We start from the raw sequence: 20,311 nt of genomic DNA on the forward strand, positions 1-20,311 counted from the left end.
CCCAGAGGTGAGGTGAGGTGAGCTTCATGACAGATTCTATCAGACCTTATGAGTCCAAGATTGCTCCTTGTTCTAAAACTAAATATGGTAAGATATTTCGTGGGCATTTGTTCTCCTGCTTTGGACTGAAGATAATTCTGTCCTCTAGCTGGTGACTCACCATCTTGGTTTTAACCAACTTCTCTATGGCGCTAACCAGCTCTGCAGCGCTGGGGACGTCAGAGGACGACTGCAGAGATGTTAGCAAGGATGAAGACTTTGTGAGGAAGACAGAAGGAGCAGCAGGTTAGATTGGAAGGAAAGGAGGAAAACCAAGAGAAGCCAGTTAAAGTTATATTCCATCACAACAATACTGAAAACAAGGAAGAAGAAAAGCAAAGCTGAAAAGAAAATCTATGTAAAAACTCATTTAAAATCTCCAGATGTGGATTTTTTATTTTAGATGCATCAAAAGATGTGATCACTTTTTAAGGCAATAATGGAAATGTAAGAAATGGAGTGTAAATGAAGATTCCAAATAAAATAATGTAAAATCTGTGAAAAATAAATTGAGGTTTAATATTTTACTGGACAAAAATGTTGGTGTGAACTCAAAGCTGAGGTGAATAAACTCTCAGAGAAGCCAAAACCTCCTCTTGTACCTTTTCTTCAGAAGCGGAGGGGTCCTTCATGATCTCCATGGGTGGAGGAAGAGGAAGGTGGGGCTCATCGTCTGGCTCTGGCTCCTCCTCCCCACCACTCTGTATCCCAGGAGACTGCTTCGATGGAGGGTTCCCATCCTTGATGCTCCTCTGGTATAGGAGACATGGAACAGCTAATGAAGGATCTCCATCTTATTGATTAGTGAACAGCAGTAGATCATTACGGCTCGATGGTGGAAGCTAATGTAGCTAATTATGTGAGAAAATTAGAAATCTAAAAAAAAAAAAAAAAAAAAAAAGAAATCACAGAAGCATTGTGATTGTTCAGATACATACTACAATTTTATAGCACAATCAATAACTATGTTAACTTCAGTTGTTATAAAAATGTATATAGCAAATATAACTAAAAAGAAATACGACTTTATAATTTAACGCCTTGAAATTGGGCCTCTGTTACTTTAAAAACTCTTTCTGAAGCTCCGCCTTCAGGAAGTCATCACAACATGGCTCCTCTATTAACCCTTAACCCTTTAACAAAGTTTCTACCAGTGTCCGCAGAGGCAATAGGGTTACCAATTACAGCTGTCTAGTCTGAAGGAGTTGACTGGAGGAGTCACAGGGCGTGTTTGGGAGGGGAAGGGTTCCATCTGTTAGATGGAAACTTGGAAACTGAAGCTCCAAGGAGGAGCTTCATCTCGAAGGCGGAGCTAGGTCCACCCAGGTGTTTGGCACAGCTGGGAGATTAAAGGATTTCTCAAATATGCATGAAAGAACCAAGGCAACACTCCAGGTATGTTTTGATGATTATAACATGATGCAAAGCTCAACAAAGTTGATTGTACATGGTACTGCCCCTTTATGTAGGTTTAAAAAAAGCAGCTGCTCATGAAAGCATCTTAAAACAATTTGACATGTCTAAGTTTTTGTTGGCTCCAGTGGCGTTTACGTGACAGCTGCTTGACAAGAAGGACAGAAAGGCTCAGTATTATTCCTTTTAGGAAAATTGCTTTTGGTAAAATAAGCTGCTACTCAGTGGAATCTCACTCTGATTATGAGAAATTTGAACAAATATAACACATTTAAGATGCACTTAGTGAAATGACTAAAAAAAAAAAGCTCTCAACACTTTATCCACCATCCCTTTAATAAATGAATAATAAAAATCTAATATCACAATGCCATGAAGAACATTTATTTTTTCAGCTTGTGTTCATTGACCTTGCCAAAGCTCTGCAGATGTCCGACATCTGGACAGTAGAGTGTGACATGTTGACTTTTATATATTCTTTAATGCACAGCGGCAAAGTAAAGCTGTGCATCCGACTCTGAATCATTGAACTCAATTATTGTTGCCCTAATGCTGTAATAAGTGAACCTCATCAGCATGCAGTAGCTCCAGTAAGTGAATGGATCTGTGCTGCAGACACAGATCTGCTGATGCCCCGTTTGTCGCTCAGCTTACAGGGAAATATGATGTGTCCACATCTTTGTTTGCATGTAAACCAGGAAGTTGAGATGTGATGACCCAGGTCAGATTTTAAAGCCAGAGGGGAGTGGTTGTGTTTACTGATGTCAGCTTTAATTGGAACCAGCGAGAACTGACGGTAAGTACCAGTTACAACTGGGTCTGGACACGGAGAAAAGATGCCAAGTCGTCTTTTGTGTGACTTGGGGAGCTGGCACTGAACAGCTGACAGAAATTATTTAAAGTTTGTCCAGGGCTATTTTATTTTTTCCCCCTCTCTCTGCGTTTTGGTTTTAACGCAAACTTTGATTATGTCAAACTTTTCTAGGGCTGACCTACAAAGAGGCTGATGATCAGCAACGAGTCGAAGCGCGACTACAGACGCCCAACTACATTTTTTCCATACATCAGTATCAAGGAAACGTACTGGAGGCCTGTGACTCTGTGTGCAAGTGTGTGTGTGTGTGTGTGTGTGTGAAAGTGTGTGTGTGTGTTTGTGTGACAAGCAAATATAATCTCTCCCTCACAAAAAGAGGAACTTTCTTCGTTTACTTTCCATGATGTAAATGTAAATTGAGTTATTATATAGCTTTACAACACAAACACGCATTTATCTTTACACTCTGGAGTCAGTCAAAACAAAAACAACTTTTGAAGAACAAAAGCAGGATAACAGGGATTATTATTTCATTTAGAGACTTTTGTTCATTTTAGTTTTTAACCTTCGTTTCTCCATAAAGTTAAAATGTTTACAGTAAATCTAATATTTTCTTTAACAGCAGGTTCAAGCCTCAGGTCTCTCTGCTTACCTCTTCATTGTCCTCCTTTCCTGGCTGACTGCGCTCATTCGCCTTTCCACCACCATCTCTCCCAGGACCAAGTTCTGGAGAAACAGAAGGGCATGTTTTTCTACAGCGATAAAAGCAGCTAATACGTGCATCAACAGGCCAACATTTGTCTGGAAAAAATCCATGTTGTAGCATCAGAACGGAAACGTTTCAGCTTCGCCCCGTTTCCTTCTGTAGACAACTAAGGAGTCCCACCTGGCTTCTTCTGCTTAGTGCTGGGCGGTTTCTTGCCGGAGCTGATCCTGCGGCCTGAACTGGGCAGCCACTTCCACTTCTGGTTTCCAGAACGTTTGGGAACGTTTGGAGAACTGGACTGAATGGAGTTGAGGGACGGCTGCGGCTGCAGGTTCGCTACAGACTCGGTCTTCCTGTCAGAGCTGCTCACATGGTAGTTATCTGAAAACATACACAAAGAAAGAAAAGAAAAAGAAATCAGATTTTTCACATGGGGCAAGTGATGAAATTATAAAATGTTTTAGACATGGAGGAAAAAAAAAAGACAATTAAGCCACCATGTTTAATATTTTATATATTTGTTGATACTGTTTTCCAGCACTGCTTAGGTAATTGTTGGTCATATGTTGAGCTCGTCCAGCTGCATCTCTCTGCCTGACTTGATGCTGGACAGAGATGCAGTCAGGATCCAAAAGGGTTTGAACGTTTTAGACCAAGTCGCTGGATCTATGCTTTTGCCTCCATCTTCATTTCTGAGGCAGCAGGTTTATCATCACAGTTTCCAGTAAAACCAGTGCTGCCAGTAGCCACCAGCATTTGTGAGGGCAAAAAGAATTTTCTATAGGGGTTACAACCAACCATGGCCTTGAGAAAAATGCTCACCAGACCTGAACAAGCAGCAGGTATGTCAGAGGGAGGGGTCACTGAATGCACCGTTGCACAGCATCCTACTGCAGAACCTACATCACATCCCACTGTCCAGAGACTGACCGAAAACGTCCTACTGAGAGCCGGTTAAAGCCATACAAGCAAAGTTAAAAGGGACCATTAGTTGGCAAATTCTTCTCTTATGCAATATGAAGAAAAAAAAAAAAACATCTCCTACGCCTGCATGAACAATAGTCTACGGTCTAAAATCAGCAGCAGCGCAATGTCTCAAAGCTTGTTGAACCTGTCCAGTCACAAGTCAACTTACACTTTCACTTTTCATGGTTAAGGATGGAGACTTCTGGTTTGGAGTGAAGATGAAAGTAAAAAGACTTGCATTTCAGTTTGCTGTGCGCAACAAGAGCTGGGGCACAAGACGTACTCATTTCCAACATCTTCTACAATGAAAGGCCAAAGTTGGTCTAATATTAATCTTTAACAGAAGCTGATCGCTCACCATAAGACACTTTAATGGCGCCACAGTGAGCTCAGAATCAGTCATTTGGTTATTCAATCAGTTGGATACAGACATTTGACTAAACCAATCATTTGATCCCTTACATTTTTGTAATAAATATTTTTAAAATGTACATATGAAAAATGTCTATATATTCCTGAATGTCAGATGTCATTCTGTGTAAAAGTATTATTTCCTTATTTTTATTGCTTGTTGCTCTACAACAATGAAATGTACATAGTGGCATTGAAAGTTATTTGCAGTTTTACACATTTCTTTTGTTTTGATCTCAAACAACAACAACAAAAAAAAATCCATGATAAACAAATTTAAAAACAAAAGTTTTCAAATGACGATTCCATTCATTAGCACAAACAGATCTCCTGACCAACTCTATTTCAAAAGATGTGACCACATATTGGAATAAATACATTTTTAATAATTTTCCCACAGCACCGCATGTGTATGTGGATAAAGAAATTGCAGCTTTATAAAAAAACAAAACAAAAAAAACAGACATGGGAACATCATGCTCTGTTTAACTGAGAGCGCTCATCTGTTACCATCAGATGAGCGCTCTGATTTTAGTCAGCTGTCAGACAAAAACATTTCCTGTTGCAAAAACTAAAAACCTACTTCAGTCATTCAGGTTTTGCCGTTTTTAGCAGCTGGTCTTCATGTCCGATGGAGATAAAATAACTCCCATGCTTCTGTTGCGGTGACTCATTACTGAGCTGCGACAGGCTCACTTTTTCCCCCTCCCATTCTAATCGCGTCCACATGAGTCACATTAAACTAACTACTAAATGCGATTCCATTTTTCTGTGTGTGGAAAAGGTTTGAAAGTTTCAGTTCAGATGAACTTTGTGATTCCAGTCAGTAACTGGTGAGCCCATCTGACAGTGTGGCCGTCAGCAGCGGTCATGTGCGGTGGATCAGCTGCCCTCTCACACAGCTGCTAGCAAAGCGCTGCAGCTGCTGCGATGTGTGCAGGAATAAAATGGTTCAGGCTCAGGTGGGAGTTCTGGACCATGAACCACGGAGCCTCCTGTGACAAAGTGGTTCAGTTTATTTCAGTTGATGTTCACCACTTGTCCCTTATATTTTGTCATTCACTTATTTTTATAGTTGGTTATAATAATTAATGTAAACATTGCAATTTTGCTTTACTTACTATCCCGGGTTTGTTTGTGTTAGCATTATGTTGCAGGATCTATCTCTGTTTAGGTTGGTTATCATTTCTGGATTGTGGGTTGAATTTGTTTCAAGGTGTATTTATTTTTTCTTTGTACTCACCATCACTTGTCCTTATAGATCTGCAGGAGTGTGGGAGGGGCCGACCCAGTACTTCCTGATTGAGTGGCTGGATGATGTCATTGATTACCTTATTGGGTTCTACCAATTAGAGGGTTTTTCTTTTGTGTATTGCTTTGTTTGTTTTTCTTTAAAAATAATCTTTTGGAGTTATTTTGGATCATGTGACTTATTTTGCAGATAATTTCATTAGGTAGGAGTTTGTAAATTGATTTGTAGTTTTGGTGTTTGTTTGTTTGACCTGTTCCTTGGTGGCTGTGTCCAATCAAGCACAGGTGTGGTGCCAAATGTGTATAAAACCAGTGAGTTTTTGAATGCTGGGAGAGAAGTCTGAGAAAGGACTGAATAAAAAAGTATAACTGGAAGAAACTGAAACCGTGGCTGGTCCTGATTTTCTGCTCACTTCTGACCCTTGAGCCTAACCTACTTTACCTCCTAATGTCAGATGGATTTAAAATGAAGGATCAACGCAAAGACAAAAAATAAAAAATAAAAAAAAAGCAGCAGTTTGTTTACCATGAGGGTTTTTAAGATAATGGGAAACGTAAATAGGCGCTGGAAACTCAAACTGTCTCTGAATTTAGAACAGGATTAACATCCTGCTGCGGATAATTTGCAAAGAAAATATGTGGAGATTTTAGATCTAACAAATACCTGTTGTCTAAAGATTATTACTGGAAAAAATACTCCAGGAAAAAAATAAGTTATTATAGTTCATAGATCCAAAAATAGTTTTTTTTTTCCCTCCTGGTTGTCTATGGAGAAAAGGACGACCATTAATGTTCCAGAATGAATGGAGAAGTTGATGTTAATCCCCTAGAAAACAGCAGGAGCAGCAGGAGTGAGAACCAGCTGTTCTTTTGGTTTTGACTTTCTCCACAGAATAGTTTGGATGTGCTAATGCTGGTGGCAGCATGACTACAACTGATCATTCTAGTCTTAAACAAATGAGCCAACACAGGGATAAATACCAACTAACTTGGATGGTTTAAAGCTACCTTTCAGATAGAAGAGGTTATCTAAACTTGTCATTTCACAAACTCTCCCCATCACCATGGAGATCTCAGGGATCCATCCTAGGACCTACTCCATTTCCTGTTCATATAAAAACCATCTACAGCAGCTTTATGCTCATCCATTCACCTCTATGCAGATGTGGAGACAAGCCCCTTCCATCAATGTTAGATGTATTGGATGATAAATGTCACCCAGTTTAGTTTGCCAGTCCCTACTAAAACATTACAACCTCACCATGATGCTGCCACCTCTGTACTTCACAGCTGCAACAATATTCACAGGCTTCCCACTTTTTCCTTTTCACTTGTCAGACAGGACATGTCTCCATGAATTCAGGTCTTCATTCACTTCTTCCATGAATGGCCCATGTTGGTACAGAACTTATCTCACCAGCATCTTCACAATCTCACACCCCAACACATTTATCTCGGGGACACAGATGGCATCTCCTTCCTGGGCAGTACGATGACTGGACATCCTGGCCATTTACTCGCATATCATTATTTCAAGAAACAAATCTGGTAACATCAGGCATCCAGAGTTACACCCAAGCATAAACCAGAACTTTGTGGGTATACAATTGTCCTTCTGATATCTTAAAAGGCATTGTGATTTTAGTCCATGTATATTTCTGAAATTAAAGAAAAAATAATTCTCAGTTATTTGTCAAATAATATTGGAAATCATGATTAACCCCCAACCAAGAACAACTACATATACGTTAAATGCATTTTGTTGCTCAGAATTATAACTCTAACCATGCGAGTTGTAGATTTTGGTCTTTGCTGCAGTAAACATCAGAATGCATCAGTAAACCTACAAGCTGCCATGTTTATGTTCCTACTCTCAGGCTTTATTTGATTCTTTATTCGTCTAACTGAGGTTTGTCTTCCAGTTGCTGGGTCGCATTTCTCATTTATTGAGTCCATCCTGTCCCCTCCTGTGTGGCAAAGGAAGATATGGTTGCTGGTGTGTTTACTTTATCGGACTGTCAGCAGTGAAGCCCAGATAAAACTATTCTAAACATTAGCTGTGCTGCACAGTGCTAAGGAGGTTTTCCACCGACTCCGACAACACAGAACCACACGGCACAAACGGTTTACATATTATATGCAATTTCATCTGTAGAAACCTAATCAGTTGGGAACAAATGCATCAGTTCAATGTTCATGCCGGTGGAGACGTTTTCATTCAGCTGGAGGACCAGGAGCCTAAAACTCCTCAGCCTTATAAATATGAGAAGATGCCAAATACTCCCGACACAAAATGCTGCTGCAGACATAGCCGTGTGTTGGTAAGAGAGAAGGCAGGTCAGAGGTCACCTCATCACCTGGGAGTGTTCTTTTGTGCTTTCAGCACAATAAGAGCCAGTCACCGAGAGGCTGTGGCAGCTGGCCGACCACAGAAACCCATCAAAACCTCACGAGTCACACCATAACTGAGAACCGTCATGATGTCATCGTCTTCTCCCACAGGCAGAAGTGATACTGCAGAATGCTATAGTCAGCTACTGGAAGAGTCACACACCAACGCAGGGAGACGTTTCCCGTTTCCCCTCATTCTTTGGATGACATCTGAAAAGCTATTTTGCAAAGAGTGAATCGAAACGATAGCCTTATAATCAGACATACATTTATAAAATCATCATCTCTGCACCTGTGGTCTTTGTGCCAAATGTCCCACGCTGCAGATGCACCAGAATGGAATAATTACAGAAGTAAAGAAACCTGAACTTCATTTCCACAAAGAGCATGGGAGAAAAGTAAATGGGATCCACCTCATTAGGAAGAAAAAAAAAAGTTCCAATATTTGACAGAATTTTATGTGGAAAAACCAACACAAAGTAAAACAAAATTGTAAATGGATGAATTTATACATCGCTTTCCAGTCATACCGAGTCACATCTACCCACTCACAACAACACTGCACAACATAACTGTTGAACAGTGTTGTCGAGTTGCATGGGTTTTATTTAATATCCCTAAATCTAGTGTACAACAAATGCAGTTCTGTTTATGAACTGAGGCTTGTTGACGTTCACAGTTTATCACATGCTGTGTGGCAAAAAGCTAACGACACATCACCCAAAAAAACATCCCTACACTGAAACATGGTGGTGGAAGCACGATGCTGTGGGGATGTTTGTGTTTAGCATGCTCAGGGATGCTGATTAAAGTTTATGGATGAAGCTAAAATATCAGGATTTAGTTAATAGTCAATAAAAGGTTATAACATGCTACAATGGTCCAGTCAAAGTCCAGACAGCAATTTAACTGATGATCAGTGAGAAGACTGAATAAATAAATAAATGTTTCTTCAAGTTCATATATTTGCATTTCTTGGTTGGCCTATTTGTAAAAAGTAAAGCCCTAAAAATACTTTGTGTGTTTATTAGGCTGAGTGAATTGGCTAAGCTGTATGCCGACTGACCAACTGGTTGAACTGGAATCAGACTAGGAAAAACATTGAACATTATGCAGCAGTGTATTGTTTCACCCCCTTAATCTATTGGTTATCACATAGCATCTACAGTGTTCACCAATATCAGTAAGCATTCTGATGAACAGAGATATAATGGAATGCAAACAATCATCGTCAGCAGAGCTCAGTGCCGGGCCTGGTGCTGTGATGTCAGCAGCAGCAGCTTCACTACGACTCCGCACCGACGGTCAGTCAGGTGAGACAACAAGGAAGCTTTTGTTCTGCAGAAACACAGACCATCTACTGTTAAAACTACCATCACTCACTGCCTTTAATCTCTCTCTCTCACACACACACTGAAGCAGCAGACTGAACACAGTAGAACAAGGGTTTTTGTCCACTTCATGCACATCTGTACACACCTGATGTCATTTCATAAGAGCAACACACACTTATAAAATGAGTCTACAGCACAGAGGCACACCTCATTTCCTGTTGTCTCTTGTTTGCCCCAACCGTTGAGAGCAAAGCAGGAAATCGTACCTCCCTGGTGTGGCACGTATCTGACTCAACAGTTTTTAGTTCACATAACTTCAGAAAGAGTTGGTTGATCCCAATAGATTATGTTCATGTAGAGAAATTCAAATACATTTTCAGGTTCTCTTGTTTCCCCCCCTCATTTGCATAGAACTGGGTAGATTCCAAAGTCCCATTCGCCAATGAATGCATGCTTAGTATTTGCTCATGATACTCAAGAAGCCTCACAAATCAAAGATCAATTAGTTAAGAAACATGTATTGAAGATATAAAACATCACTAATGTCTTTCACCTAAAAAAAAAAAAAAAGTTTGAAGGGATGTGATCCTTCTTTACAACCAGAATCTTCCAACAAGATTGTTTTTTCCACATTTAGACAGTTGCCGTCAGACTGCAGTTTTCTGGGGGTTCTTAGTAGGACAACGAAAGGCAGATCTTCTCTCATGTTGAACAGTTCTGGTTTGTTCTTTAGCTTTGAGGCATCATCATTATGACCAGTGAGCTGGAGAACCACACACACCGAATACCATTGCTCATCTATATTATTCCTAATCTTGCATATATCATTGTCTGGCCTTGCATCCTGAACCTGGTTGTATTGGAAGAATATCAGTGTTTAAAATAAAAAAATGGGTACATGCAAAAAAAAAAAGCTCATGATGTCTCAATAAATCATTCGGGAAGTTAAAGATTGGGTCTAGTTCGGTCTTCCAATTGAACAATGACGATAAGCTCACCAACAAATTAGTTTTGGATTTACCATCACAAAGCCCTGCTCTCAATCTCACAGAACAATTTTAGTTACTTCTGCAGGCAAAATTCCCAAAGCTATTGTGAGAAGCTTGTTATAGAAAAGCATTTGAAAAGTCATATTAAAAGGCAATGCTACCAAATATAGAAATGATATGTATGGAAGCATCTAAATTAGACATGTGACATTTAGATACATATTTTTGGGTCCCCTGAATGACATAAGAGAGGCAAACTGTGGTTTGAGAAATATCTGTACAATGTATGTGTATATATGGTCTCATTAAAAAAAAAAAAAAAAAAAAAAAGTTGTACTCTGCTTCAAGCATCATCAAGGGAATGTCAAACTCTAATCTGAAAAAAGGTGCGCCTCCCAGGTGTTCCCGTGGATACGAAGCTGAATAAGATGGCAACCACATGCGACCCAGAGTGGGTGGCTTCATATCTGGTTCCGCCTCACAAACTCTCCCAGTGCTGGCTGGGCTTCCTCCAGCAACCAGGAAGAGAATCAAACCAATTCAGCAGTGATCACACCTGACACACACACACACTGTAATTCTCACATTCAACTAGATGGAATGAATGTGAGTGAAGAAAAAGTTTCATCATGATTATAAATATAGAATGAGGAAAGAACAAACACCACACTCGTACCGCCTTCCTCCCCACATGCTTTTGTGTCAATGACAGGAAGAGACATTAATCTGGGAAGATGACATTCCTCTCATACCTCCCTCTGCTCTCCGCCTTACAAATCTAGCAACCGAAAGCTCAGTGGATACATGTGATGGAGCGAAGGCAACCTCAAAGTACAAATGGAGAAAGAAACACTGAAAGTTATTACAGACTGCAGCTGCAGCATGTTTCTTCTTGCATTCGTTTCTGACAAACTTAAGGCAGGTAAACCAACCATTTGCTTACAAGCCATTTACGGCTCTGATTAGATCTACACATTTATGCATATAACCTCTCCAATCTCTGCTAAAAGAGCATCAACCACATACAGTAGCTCAATTCCAGAATTTAAAGTCAAAACTAAAATTGAGTCAGTTGACTTTCTGTGTGGATGTAAATGGAGATTTAAAGCCCTGAGAAATGAATTGGCCTGATGCATTTCAACACACTGAGTGTGAAAAAGACTTTTACTGAAACTTTTGGAGAGAAATGTTCCCAGTCAGAATGGCAACAGGGGTTACACATGAGCTCACACACCATATTTAGCAGAAACATGATTAACAGTGAGACCTACGTGTGACATGACTGCTGATAGGAATCTCTCCCACTGCTGAGTAATGACAGGATTTCACCTTTTTAGTAGAACTGGTGAAACAAGGGCTGGGTCAAGTCAAATTGATTTAAACTCCCCGGCTACTTATAGGTATACATGTTCAGCTGCTTAAGACAAACAGTGAGTCAACCAACCACAGGAATGTAGATGTTGTCAAGATGACTAACTGAAGTTCACAGAGCATCAGAATGTAGAAGAAAGGGGATTTAACAGTCTGGACATAATGTAGCATGATGGCTTGTTCCAGATAGACTGGCCTGGAATTCAAAACTGCTTCAGAAATGTTAGACGACAACAGGAAGCTGGGGACAGCGGTGACGGCGGTAGGGGTTTGTCCTGTGGATCGCCGGCTCGATTCCCGGTCTACCCGCCGTCGCCGTTTCTGTCCCTGGGCAAGACACTTCACCCACCAGGCCTGCTCATGTTGGTCAGAAGGGCTGATGGTGCAACATTTGCAGCCTTTCTTCTGTCAGCCTGCACCAGGGCAGCTGTGGCTACTATAAAGTAGCTGACCATCATCAGCATGTGGATGAGCCCGTTGAGATGTCAGTTGGAGACATAAAGGGTTTTATACATAAAACAGATTATTATTATTTATTATTATTAACAGACTTCTAATTGCACTGGCTCTCTAAAATGTTACTGACAAATTGGAAAAAAAAAAAAAAGTTGAATGATTCAATAAGCTTCAGTGTCAGCAGCAATGTTCACATGTCGGGATCAGATTTTGCCATTACTAAGCAATATTGTCTTGACATATTTTTGGTCAACTTGTCTCAGCTGGCCACGGCTTGAACGTCACAGTCAGAGTTGTTGCAGCAGATTGCTTATGCCTACTTCAGGCAGGATAATGCACCACGCCACAAAGCTCAGTCCATCTCCACCTTTTTAATTCAACATCACAGTCAGTTCAGTGTACTCCCATGTACTCCATAGTAACCAGATCTCAATCCAACATGGCCTCTTTGGGATGTGGTGGAATGGGACATGCTAACCATGCTAACAGCTACTGCCACAACTGTGCGACACCAACATATCAGCAATTGACAAAAATCTAAGACAACGTGAACTACTTTAAAGTAAAGTAGATCATGTTCAGTTAATGGCTAACCAAAACAAAACAAAAAAAAAAGTAATTACAAAAGATTTGATTTATTATAAACTGCAAACTCTAAGCTTCTGGCCTCACTTGACTCATCGGGACTCATTCTTAATGCTGCAGGCTGGTTCACACATGCACTCACCAAGTCTGGTTGCCAGAGAGTTAATCAGTGTAAAGTTCAGTGCAACAAATTCTGTCTGAATCTTCCTACTAACTTCTGTGAGAAAGCTATGCTCTGCTTGGTGAAGAAAGAGAAAGCAAAGACAAAGCTGTGAAGGAGAAGTTCTTGTGGTCAGAAATGATACTTTGTGACAGGACTCAAAAAGTAGCCTTCACGGAAACTCGTATTACAGGAAACAAGTTTCAGATAAAAAAAAAAATAATAATAAAAAAGGGGGAATTTCCTTCTAAACCTCGAGTCCAAGTCTGCAGCAGGGATTGCGTCCTGGATGATGGAATATTTAATATTTTACAGGGTTTTTATGGATATACAACACCTCTGCTGATAAAGCTAAATGATCAAGGCCTTCGTTAAAGAAAGTAAAATAAACTAAATGTGGCCCAGTTCCCAATGTTTGGGTGTGTGATCAGCAGATCTTCGAAAAACATTTTTGTTTGAGTAGCAAAGTCCAATCAGAATCCGATGCTTCCAGGGTTGAACTGCCGCTTACACATCAGTGGATGAGCCACTTTAGTCTGTTGATTTACAAATCAGGAAGACAAAAATATCTGCTTTTGTAAGATTGAAGAGTGAAACAATAACTGAGCATCAGCAAGTGTGACTACTTCTCTAAATTTTTAGCTTTAGCAGTTTGGAAGCAGGAGGAGAGGCGCCATCGATTACACCAGAGAAACAATTGTTGCTCCACATAAATCAGGGAAGGAATTTCAGGGCCATTTCCAAACTCTCAAGTTAATCATTTTACAGTGGGAGAGGTTAGGATGGGAAAAGCATTTAAGACTGTATCGTAATGAGCTACACTCAGAACCTGCAAAAATTGCAAGACCATTCCAAGCCTCCATCACAAAACACATTAAGGAAGGAGTCGGATGTCTCCTCGTCATCAGTGTTGTCTATTAAGGACCAAAGCAGTGAGTGGGACAAATAAAACCTGCCACTGTTTGGGCTGGAGGTAGTTTCTGCTCTGTAACGATCAACCTGTGTAAAGGTTAGCTGACCTCCAGGTCAGGGTGTGATGTAGTGATAAGTCACTGGTTGGTCAGGGAGTTGGATAAACACACCACATGTCATGCATCGCACTCATTCTTTCAACCCAGGAACACATGGAATGTAAAGTTCTCAAAGACAGATCTGATAACCGAGTCATTCTTCAGGTGCCTGCAAATAAAACCGAAAGCATCTCACACCACTGATGCGTTTCACCCTTTAGATCAGCAAGCGTGTCACCAGGTGAGCCAACCTGGCTCAGTTCTTCTCATTATGCAGAGGTTTTGTTTTCAAGGGAAGCTGCAGAGTCTATCGACATCATATGGAGTATTACCATAGAAAAAGACAGATAGTGTGGTATGGACAGATGAGCCAGCAAGGAGATGCTTAGCCAGTAGGGACTCGTTCTTCTCTTGCTGTGTACAGGTAAAAACCATTTGGTCTTCAGGTGTAACAAACACTAAAATTTGAGCATGATTGTTCAGTTGGTTAAATTATTATTGCCAAAACTTAATTGTTTTAAGGATCTTTACAAGTGAACTGGTTTTGGGCGTATAGAGACCCGAGTTACATTAAGAACAGTTTCATAGAAACCAGTCAAACCTGTTGATTTACATACCAAGCAGCACTTTACACACATGGCTAACATAAAGGCAAAGTCCACAGTCTGTCCTTACATGGAGCAGAGTTGACCTTTGGCTACGATCTGAACAGAAGGGCTTCCATACAAACGTACACACATAGTTGACATCGCTTTAACTGAACAGTTCCACCCAAAGTGAACTAACAAAATGAAACCATTTAGATCCAAGTATATTGTATGCTGCCAGAAATCCACTATGATACTATGGAAGAAAATGTGAAGTCATGCTTGAACCGGTTTCACATCAAAAGGAGAACAATACACCAGCTTCTAAAAATGGATTTATCTTGTCACACCTCCTCCTTAGTCTTCTGTCCTCAGAGATTTCAGGTTTAACACAAAGCAAAGAGGATAATTAGAGTAGAATGTGGTGAGGAAAAGATTTAACTTCACCACAAAGGTGCTTCAATTATATTAGTTACAGCTAAACAACACTGTTCCATTCAATTCTCATCTACCTTCTCACTTTGGGATTTCTCCTATAGAGCTGGATTTCTGAAGATGAATTTCATTCGGGCCATTCAGCAAACATTTGTGAAAGATGTCTTTTTATTTTTTTACTCCGTTTTAGAACTGCAGTCCGTCTATGGTTGTAGTTTGGCAACGGCAGCAGAGGAACAAAAGCATTCAGTCTGTGTTGGCCATGCCTCCAAATACTGAGAAATTAAAGTCTGAGCAAGTTTAAACCAGACAAAGACGTCGTGGCCCCTCATCGACAGCCATGTCTCATCAACAGCGCGATTGTTCACAGCGCATGCAAGTTCAATACGTTTCCTGGCACCGCTGCTTTCACAAGCTGCTTTCCATACGTCTCACCCAGAAGTTAGTGATAGAGTAAAACAGTGGTCTCAAGCTGAAGTCCTGAAGAAACAACTTTTTCTGATGTCTCTATTTGCTTCAGCACACCTGGCTCCAATATGAAGTGATTAGCAGATCTGTGTATAGAGGTCGACTGCAGGCTAGAGAGGCATTTTCACCATTTGATTCAAGTGGAGGACAAGGGACACAAGTAAAAGTTGCAGGACTTTGGCCTTGAGAGCTGCAGTTTGAGACCACTGTGGTGAAATCAGAACCAATCCTTTAAAACTTCAACAGAATCCACGTCTCCAGCAACGGCCGAGAGATCAAACCCTCTGGAAATGGCCAAGCACTGGAAAAGAGGAGGTTTCAGCTAAAAGCTAAGACACACACATTCACACAGATCGGCAGGCAGTGGGGTCTGAAGTGCCTTGGGGCAACATGTGAGAGGAGGAAGTTGGTATGTAGCCATACATCCAACATGGACGCAGGTCAGAAGTAGCTCTCAGGCTCCCTAGCTTATTTCCATTAATATGTTAAGGTACAAGCATTTGACAGCAGATCAGCACAGCAAGACACTGGACACACATCGAAGCTTGTAATTTTTCCTTTTTTTTTTTGCAGGAGCTTTAATGAGTTCAAATGTTTGAATTTCAACATTTGAGCAGAATTAGGTCTAAAGCTCAAGTCACCTTTCTGTTTACTTTACCAACTGTACTGTACTGAGTGTTTCCCAGCTCCTTTACCTCTGAGGGGAGTCAGCGTGCGTTTATGAAAACTGGAGAAGCGTCTACAGAATTAGACAGTACCACTAACACAGGTCAGTCTTTACTGAGCTAAGCACAGCACTGTGGCTGGTGGAACAGGTTCATTCACTTTAATGTTGCATTCATTCACTGAAAATAGTCTATAGGTGGTGTAAAATTATCTTCCTCAAGCACACACATATCCAGAAAAACGTCAGCATTACAGAAAGAAAGGTCCCGTTTCTGTCAGCCAAGTTGTTTGTGACTTTTTTTTTTAATGACTTGAGCTTCCATAAAAAAAAACAGCTTGGGGCCGTTTTTAGGCCCGCTCTTAGAAAACAATCTTTCCAAATGCAAGTGATCCAGAAAGCAAGGGAGGTTCTCACTCCACCTGCCTAAATCACCAGGAGGCTAAAAAAAGCTAGATTAATTCCCACAAAGGAAAGCCTTCAGCTAGAGGAGATCTTGGTCTGAAACGTCAACAGCTTTGAATATGTTCCGACAGCCATCAAAGTCAGAGGAATTCACTGGTATCGTATTTAATATAGCTACACCTGCAAATGAGCCAGCTAATTCCTTTTATTCCCAATCTTTGTCAGGTTTTCTTTTGTGGCCTCAGAACTATAAACCAAAAAAAAAAAAAATCCAAAGAGCCATAGAAAACTAATCCATCCCAACCAACCTGTTCAGGCATTAAGGTAACGCCATCTTAAACTTAAAGTATTGCTTTGGGTGTGGTGAAGTGTGACTCTCTCGCTGCACACCGTTTTTGTGCATGTCGGAGCTAAACCCGACATCAGCGACACTGAGGCAAACTCCTTTTAATCACTTTCCTAATGCGCCAAAACAGTTTGATACTTGGGTGTTTTTTGGGCTGTATATGCAGAACTTTTGTCACGTTTGATTTTTTTCAGTCTCGTCATAAAAAAATAATCCCCACAGATTATGAACAGCAGCTTGGCAGCACATGTCCAGCTGCTGTCTGCAGCTAGAGACTGTGATTGAGGAACTCACTGAAGGTTACTTTAAGAAGTCCAGTAAAGCCAGTTTAAGTGCCTAAGGCTGTGTCACAACACACACAAATGCACGCACACCATGTGGAGGAGCAGGCTGAACTGCAGGAAAACAGATTGCTCAATGCAACATCTGATTCTCCAATAACTGAAAGTGTCTGCCTGTGTTGCGTCTGCGTGACACAGCTTCCCGTTTAACACATTTTCCATTCAAATTTGTCTTCACCGGAGCGATGGCTATTTATAGAAGAAGAAAACAGTTTCATCAGTTTGATCACTTCATTCAGTCACTGTCTCTCACACACACATTATCAAGCTTAAAGCTCTTAGAAAGCTGTTCTACACATAATTCCTCACACACAGAAAATAAACTTTAAACACAAAGACACGCCAACACACAGACTCCTCTTGTCCCACCTGAGCAGCAGCAGCAGCACCGGTCCAGGAACCATCCACAGCAACGCTGGGCCTGCTTCATCCTTAAGCACACATCCTACATACACACCTTTCTCCTCACACCTGCACACACGCTCCGACTAGTTTGGGTTGATCACAGGTTGATTAGAGGTGTGTGTGTGCACGGCAGGAATGTCCACTCCACACTGCTGTGATCCAGAGAGAGCGAGCGATGGCAGCCGAGGCTGGAGGAGGAGCCTGAAACCTTTCTGCTCCTCCCTCCCGCCTCCGTCCCACTGTCTCAGACACACTTCAGTTCTCTGGAACAGAAGTCACTGTTAATTACTGTAGTGTGTGTGTGCAGAGCAGGGACTGCAGTTAAAACTCTGTGTGTGGTTTCCATTAAGCTCCTCTTCTCAGAACGTCCTTGTCCTTTTTGTTGAAGATCTCTACCCTCACACCGTTTGTTAGCTGCAGAAACTATCAAAAGGTAGGAAATACCTTAGAGCTCAGAAACAGAAATGTTTCCTTTTTAACTCAGACTGCTGAACTCCACCAGGATCTCTTGAATCCAAGCAATTCTCCTGCTCTCATGAAGTAGGTTTTGCATTAGTATAAAAATAACTGACACTCAAGTGAGAGGAAGGAGTTAGCTGGGTCTGATTTGACAGATCCAACTAACACTTGGGGAAAAAAAAAAAACAAAAACAAAAAATTGCTTTAGTGACAATACTTCCATATTTTCCTCATTTTAGCCATTTTATAACAAGGCTAAATTGCAGACTAGGGAAAACACACTTGTTTATCTGCTTGTTTATTTAGAAAATTCAAATACTAGTGTATTTAGCCAATATTTCCTAAAGACTCTAGTCCTTCCTCTGAACTATTATAACTATTATAAATTATATTATAAAGCAACAGTTAAAGAACAGCAACAGCGCCAATCAACCCCCTCATATGTTGTTTTTAGTGACATAATAAAGACTATTGCTCACCCAGCAATGGCTGATTCCTCGTTGTGTGAAGCTATACCCATTCTGAAGCTAGCTAATGAACTGGTCAATGACTAGCACCAGTAACTCTGTAGCCAACAAACGAGAAGGAGACCATTCCCTTGTGTTACCACTGGAGAAGCTGGAGACTAGCATGTCTAGGTTGGTCACCAACTGGTGGATCATCCAGTCAAATGCTAATGACAGCCTGTCCGGGGCTAAAGCTAGTTTATCCAGGGCTAAAGCTAGCTTATTCATGGCTAATAGCCACCAGAGGGATGCGAGTGTTTGGCCTCTCCAAAGCTAATGCAAGTGTGAATGCCAGTTGACAAATGATCAGTAGCTGGTTTTGGAATGGATTAACATCCTGCGATGAGGAAGTAGCCACCATTGCGTGTGCAAGTCTTACTTGTGGCACTAAATCCATGCCATATTTTTACCCATATTTTTAACCCAAAAGTATTTACTAGAGGACATCTTGATAAACCTTACTCTTTGCTCTCTGCATACATACATTATTTACAGCCATGGCTCCACTAACCTACAGCTAGCCTACTAACTGCCTACTCAGACTGTAGGCAGCTAATGTTGGGGCTAGAACTCTTGTGTTGGTAATAGACGAACACTTAGCGTGGGCGTCAAAAGTGGATGTATAGTTTTATGTATAATTTTACATAATCTAGAAATAATAGTTTGTGCAAAGGGAAATTGTAAATATCTTTGTTTTGGTAGAGGTAGATGTATAGATTTTTTTAAATGTAAATACAATTCTGTTGAACTCAAGTAAGAAAACCTGTCGTTCTACTTCAGCTAATTTGTTTATAAACAAATTAATAAACGCTAGCATATATTTCTGTTTTTACTTTAAAACAAAGGCTTTGGGAATCAAGTAGATTTTTCTAACACCTTGAAAAGACAAACCTCAAAACTACAGCCACCTGTTAATGTCTGTCCTAATGCAGGGGTGGATGTTCAAAGTCTACAATATATTGTTGAAGAACTTTATCACAGTTGTAAATCATTAATTTGTGTCTAATCAGATAAGGTATCAGAAATATGCTGAGTACACATTCAGACAACAAATACGCCTTTTAGTAAAAATCTCGACACAATATGCACATCTGCTCCACCCTGAGGAACGCCAATAAACTGTGGGCGACTCATAATTTTCCCAAGAAATTCTATCATGTCCATGAATAAGTTTAAATGATTTTGAATATTTGACTGGAATCTGCTTCCTCAGTGAGCTGTTCCAATGATGATGAGAGCTAGCACCATGGCTCAATTAAGAATACATCTCATGCAAATGTTTCCATCCATCACCGAGATAATTTTTAATGATTTATTGTGTGAAAAAGCTTATTCATGTCTGATTTTAATTACATTTTATATTTACTGGAAACAAAGCAATTGTGATTTTTTTTCCCAACATTAGCAGAATATTTGCACACATTTTTAATTAAAACTAAGATAGCATGGTCTGCTGGTGGTCAGAAGGCCCAACAGGTGGCGCCGCTGCATGGCAGCCTCTCTTCTGTCAGACTGCCCCAGGGCAGCTGTGGCTATGATCTAGTAGCTTGCCACCATCAGTGTATGGATGTCTGTAGTGTGAAGTGCTTTGGAGTCCTCTGGACATGATAAAGAGCTATTCAAGTTCAGACAACTTACCGTCACCCCTGTAGTCACAATAAAGGGGAATAGACATGTTTTTCCATGTCTAACTAGTTCATCATAATGTCAATTAAGAACTTTTTAAAATTCAGTTTATCTACTTGACACCAATTTATAATAGGAAATATGACAAAATGAGTTCAATTTGTCAATAGTTT

At 40.5% G+C, this 20,311-nt stretch overlaps 1 protein-coding gene across 5 annotated transcripts in view; it reads right to left on the reverse strand.

Annotated features, from left to right (window-relative positions):
* Positions 1-20,311, reverse strand: part of kalrna (kalirin RhoGEF kinase a) — a 139,935-nt gene that overhangs the window by 21,258 nt on the left and 98,366 nt on the right. For 2 of the 5 annotated variants that reach the window (XM_016680287.1, XM_016680288.1), the window contains exons 41-44: positions 3,153-3,353; positions 2,919-2,992; positions 642-791; positions 161-256 (exon numbers count right to left, since the gene is read on the reverse strand). In XM_016680287.1, the coding sequence (XP_016535773.1) occupies positions 161-256; positions 642-791; positions 2,919-2,992; positions 3,153-3,353 (521 nt within the window). Of the gene's footprint in view, positions 1-160; positions 257-641; positions 794-2,918; positions 2,993-3,152; positions 3,354-20,311 lie in introns of those variants that run through there. The other 3 variants (XM_016680289.1, XM_007569329.2, XM_016680290.1) reach the window with 3 other exon arrangements.

Source organism: Poecilia formosa, unplaced genomic scaffold (genome assembly GCF_000485575.1).
Source record: "Poecilia formosa unplaced genomic scaffold, Poecilia_formosa-5.1.2 Scaffold239, whole genome shotgun sequence".
NCBI classification, from domain to species: Eukaryota; Metazoa; Chordata; class Actinopteri; order Cyprinodontiformes; family Poeciliidae; genus Poecilia; species Poecilia formosa.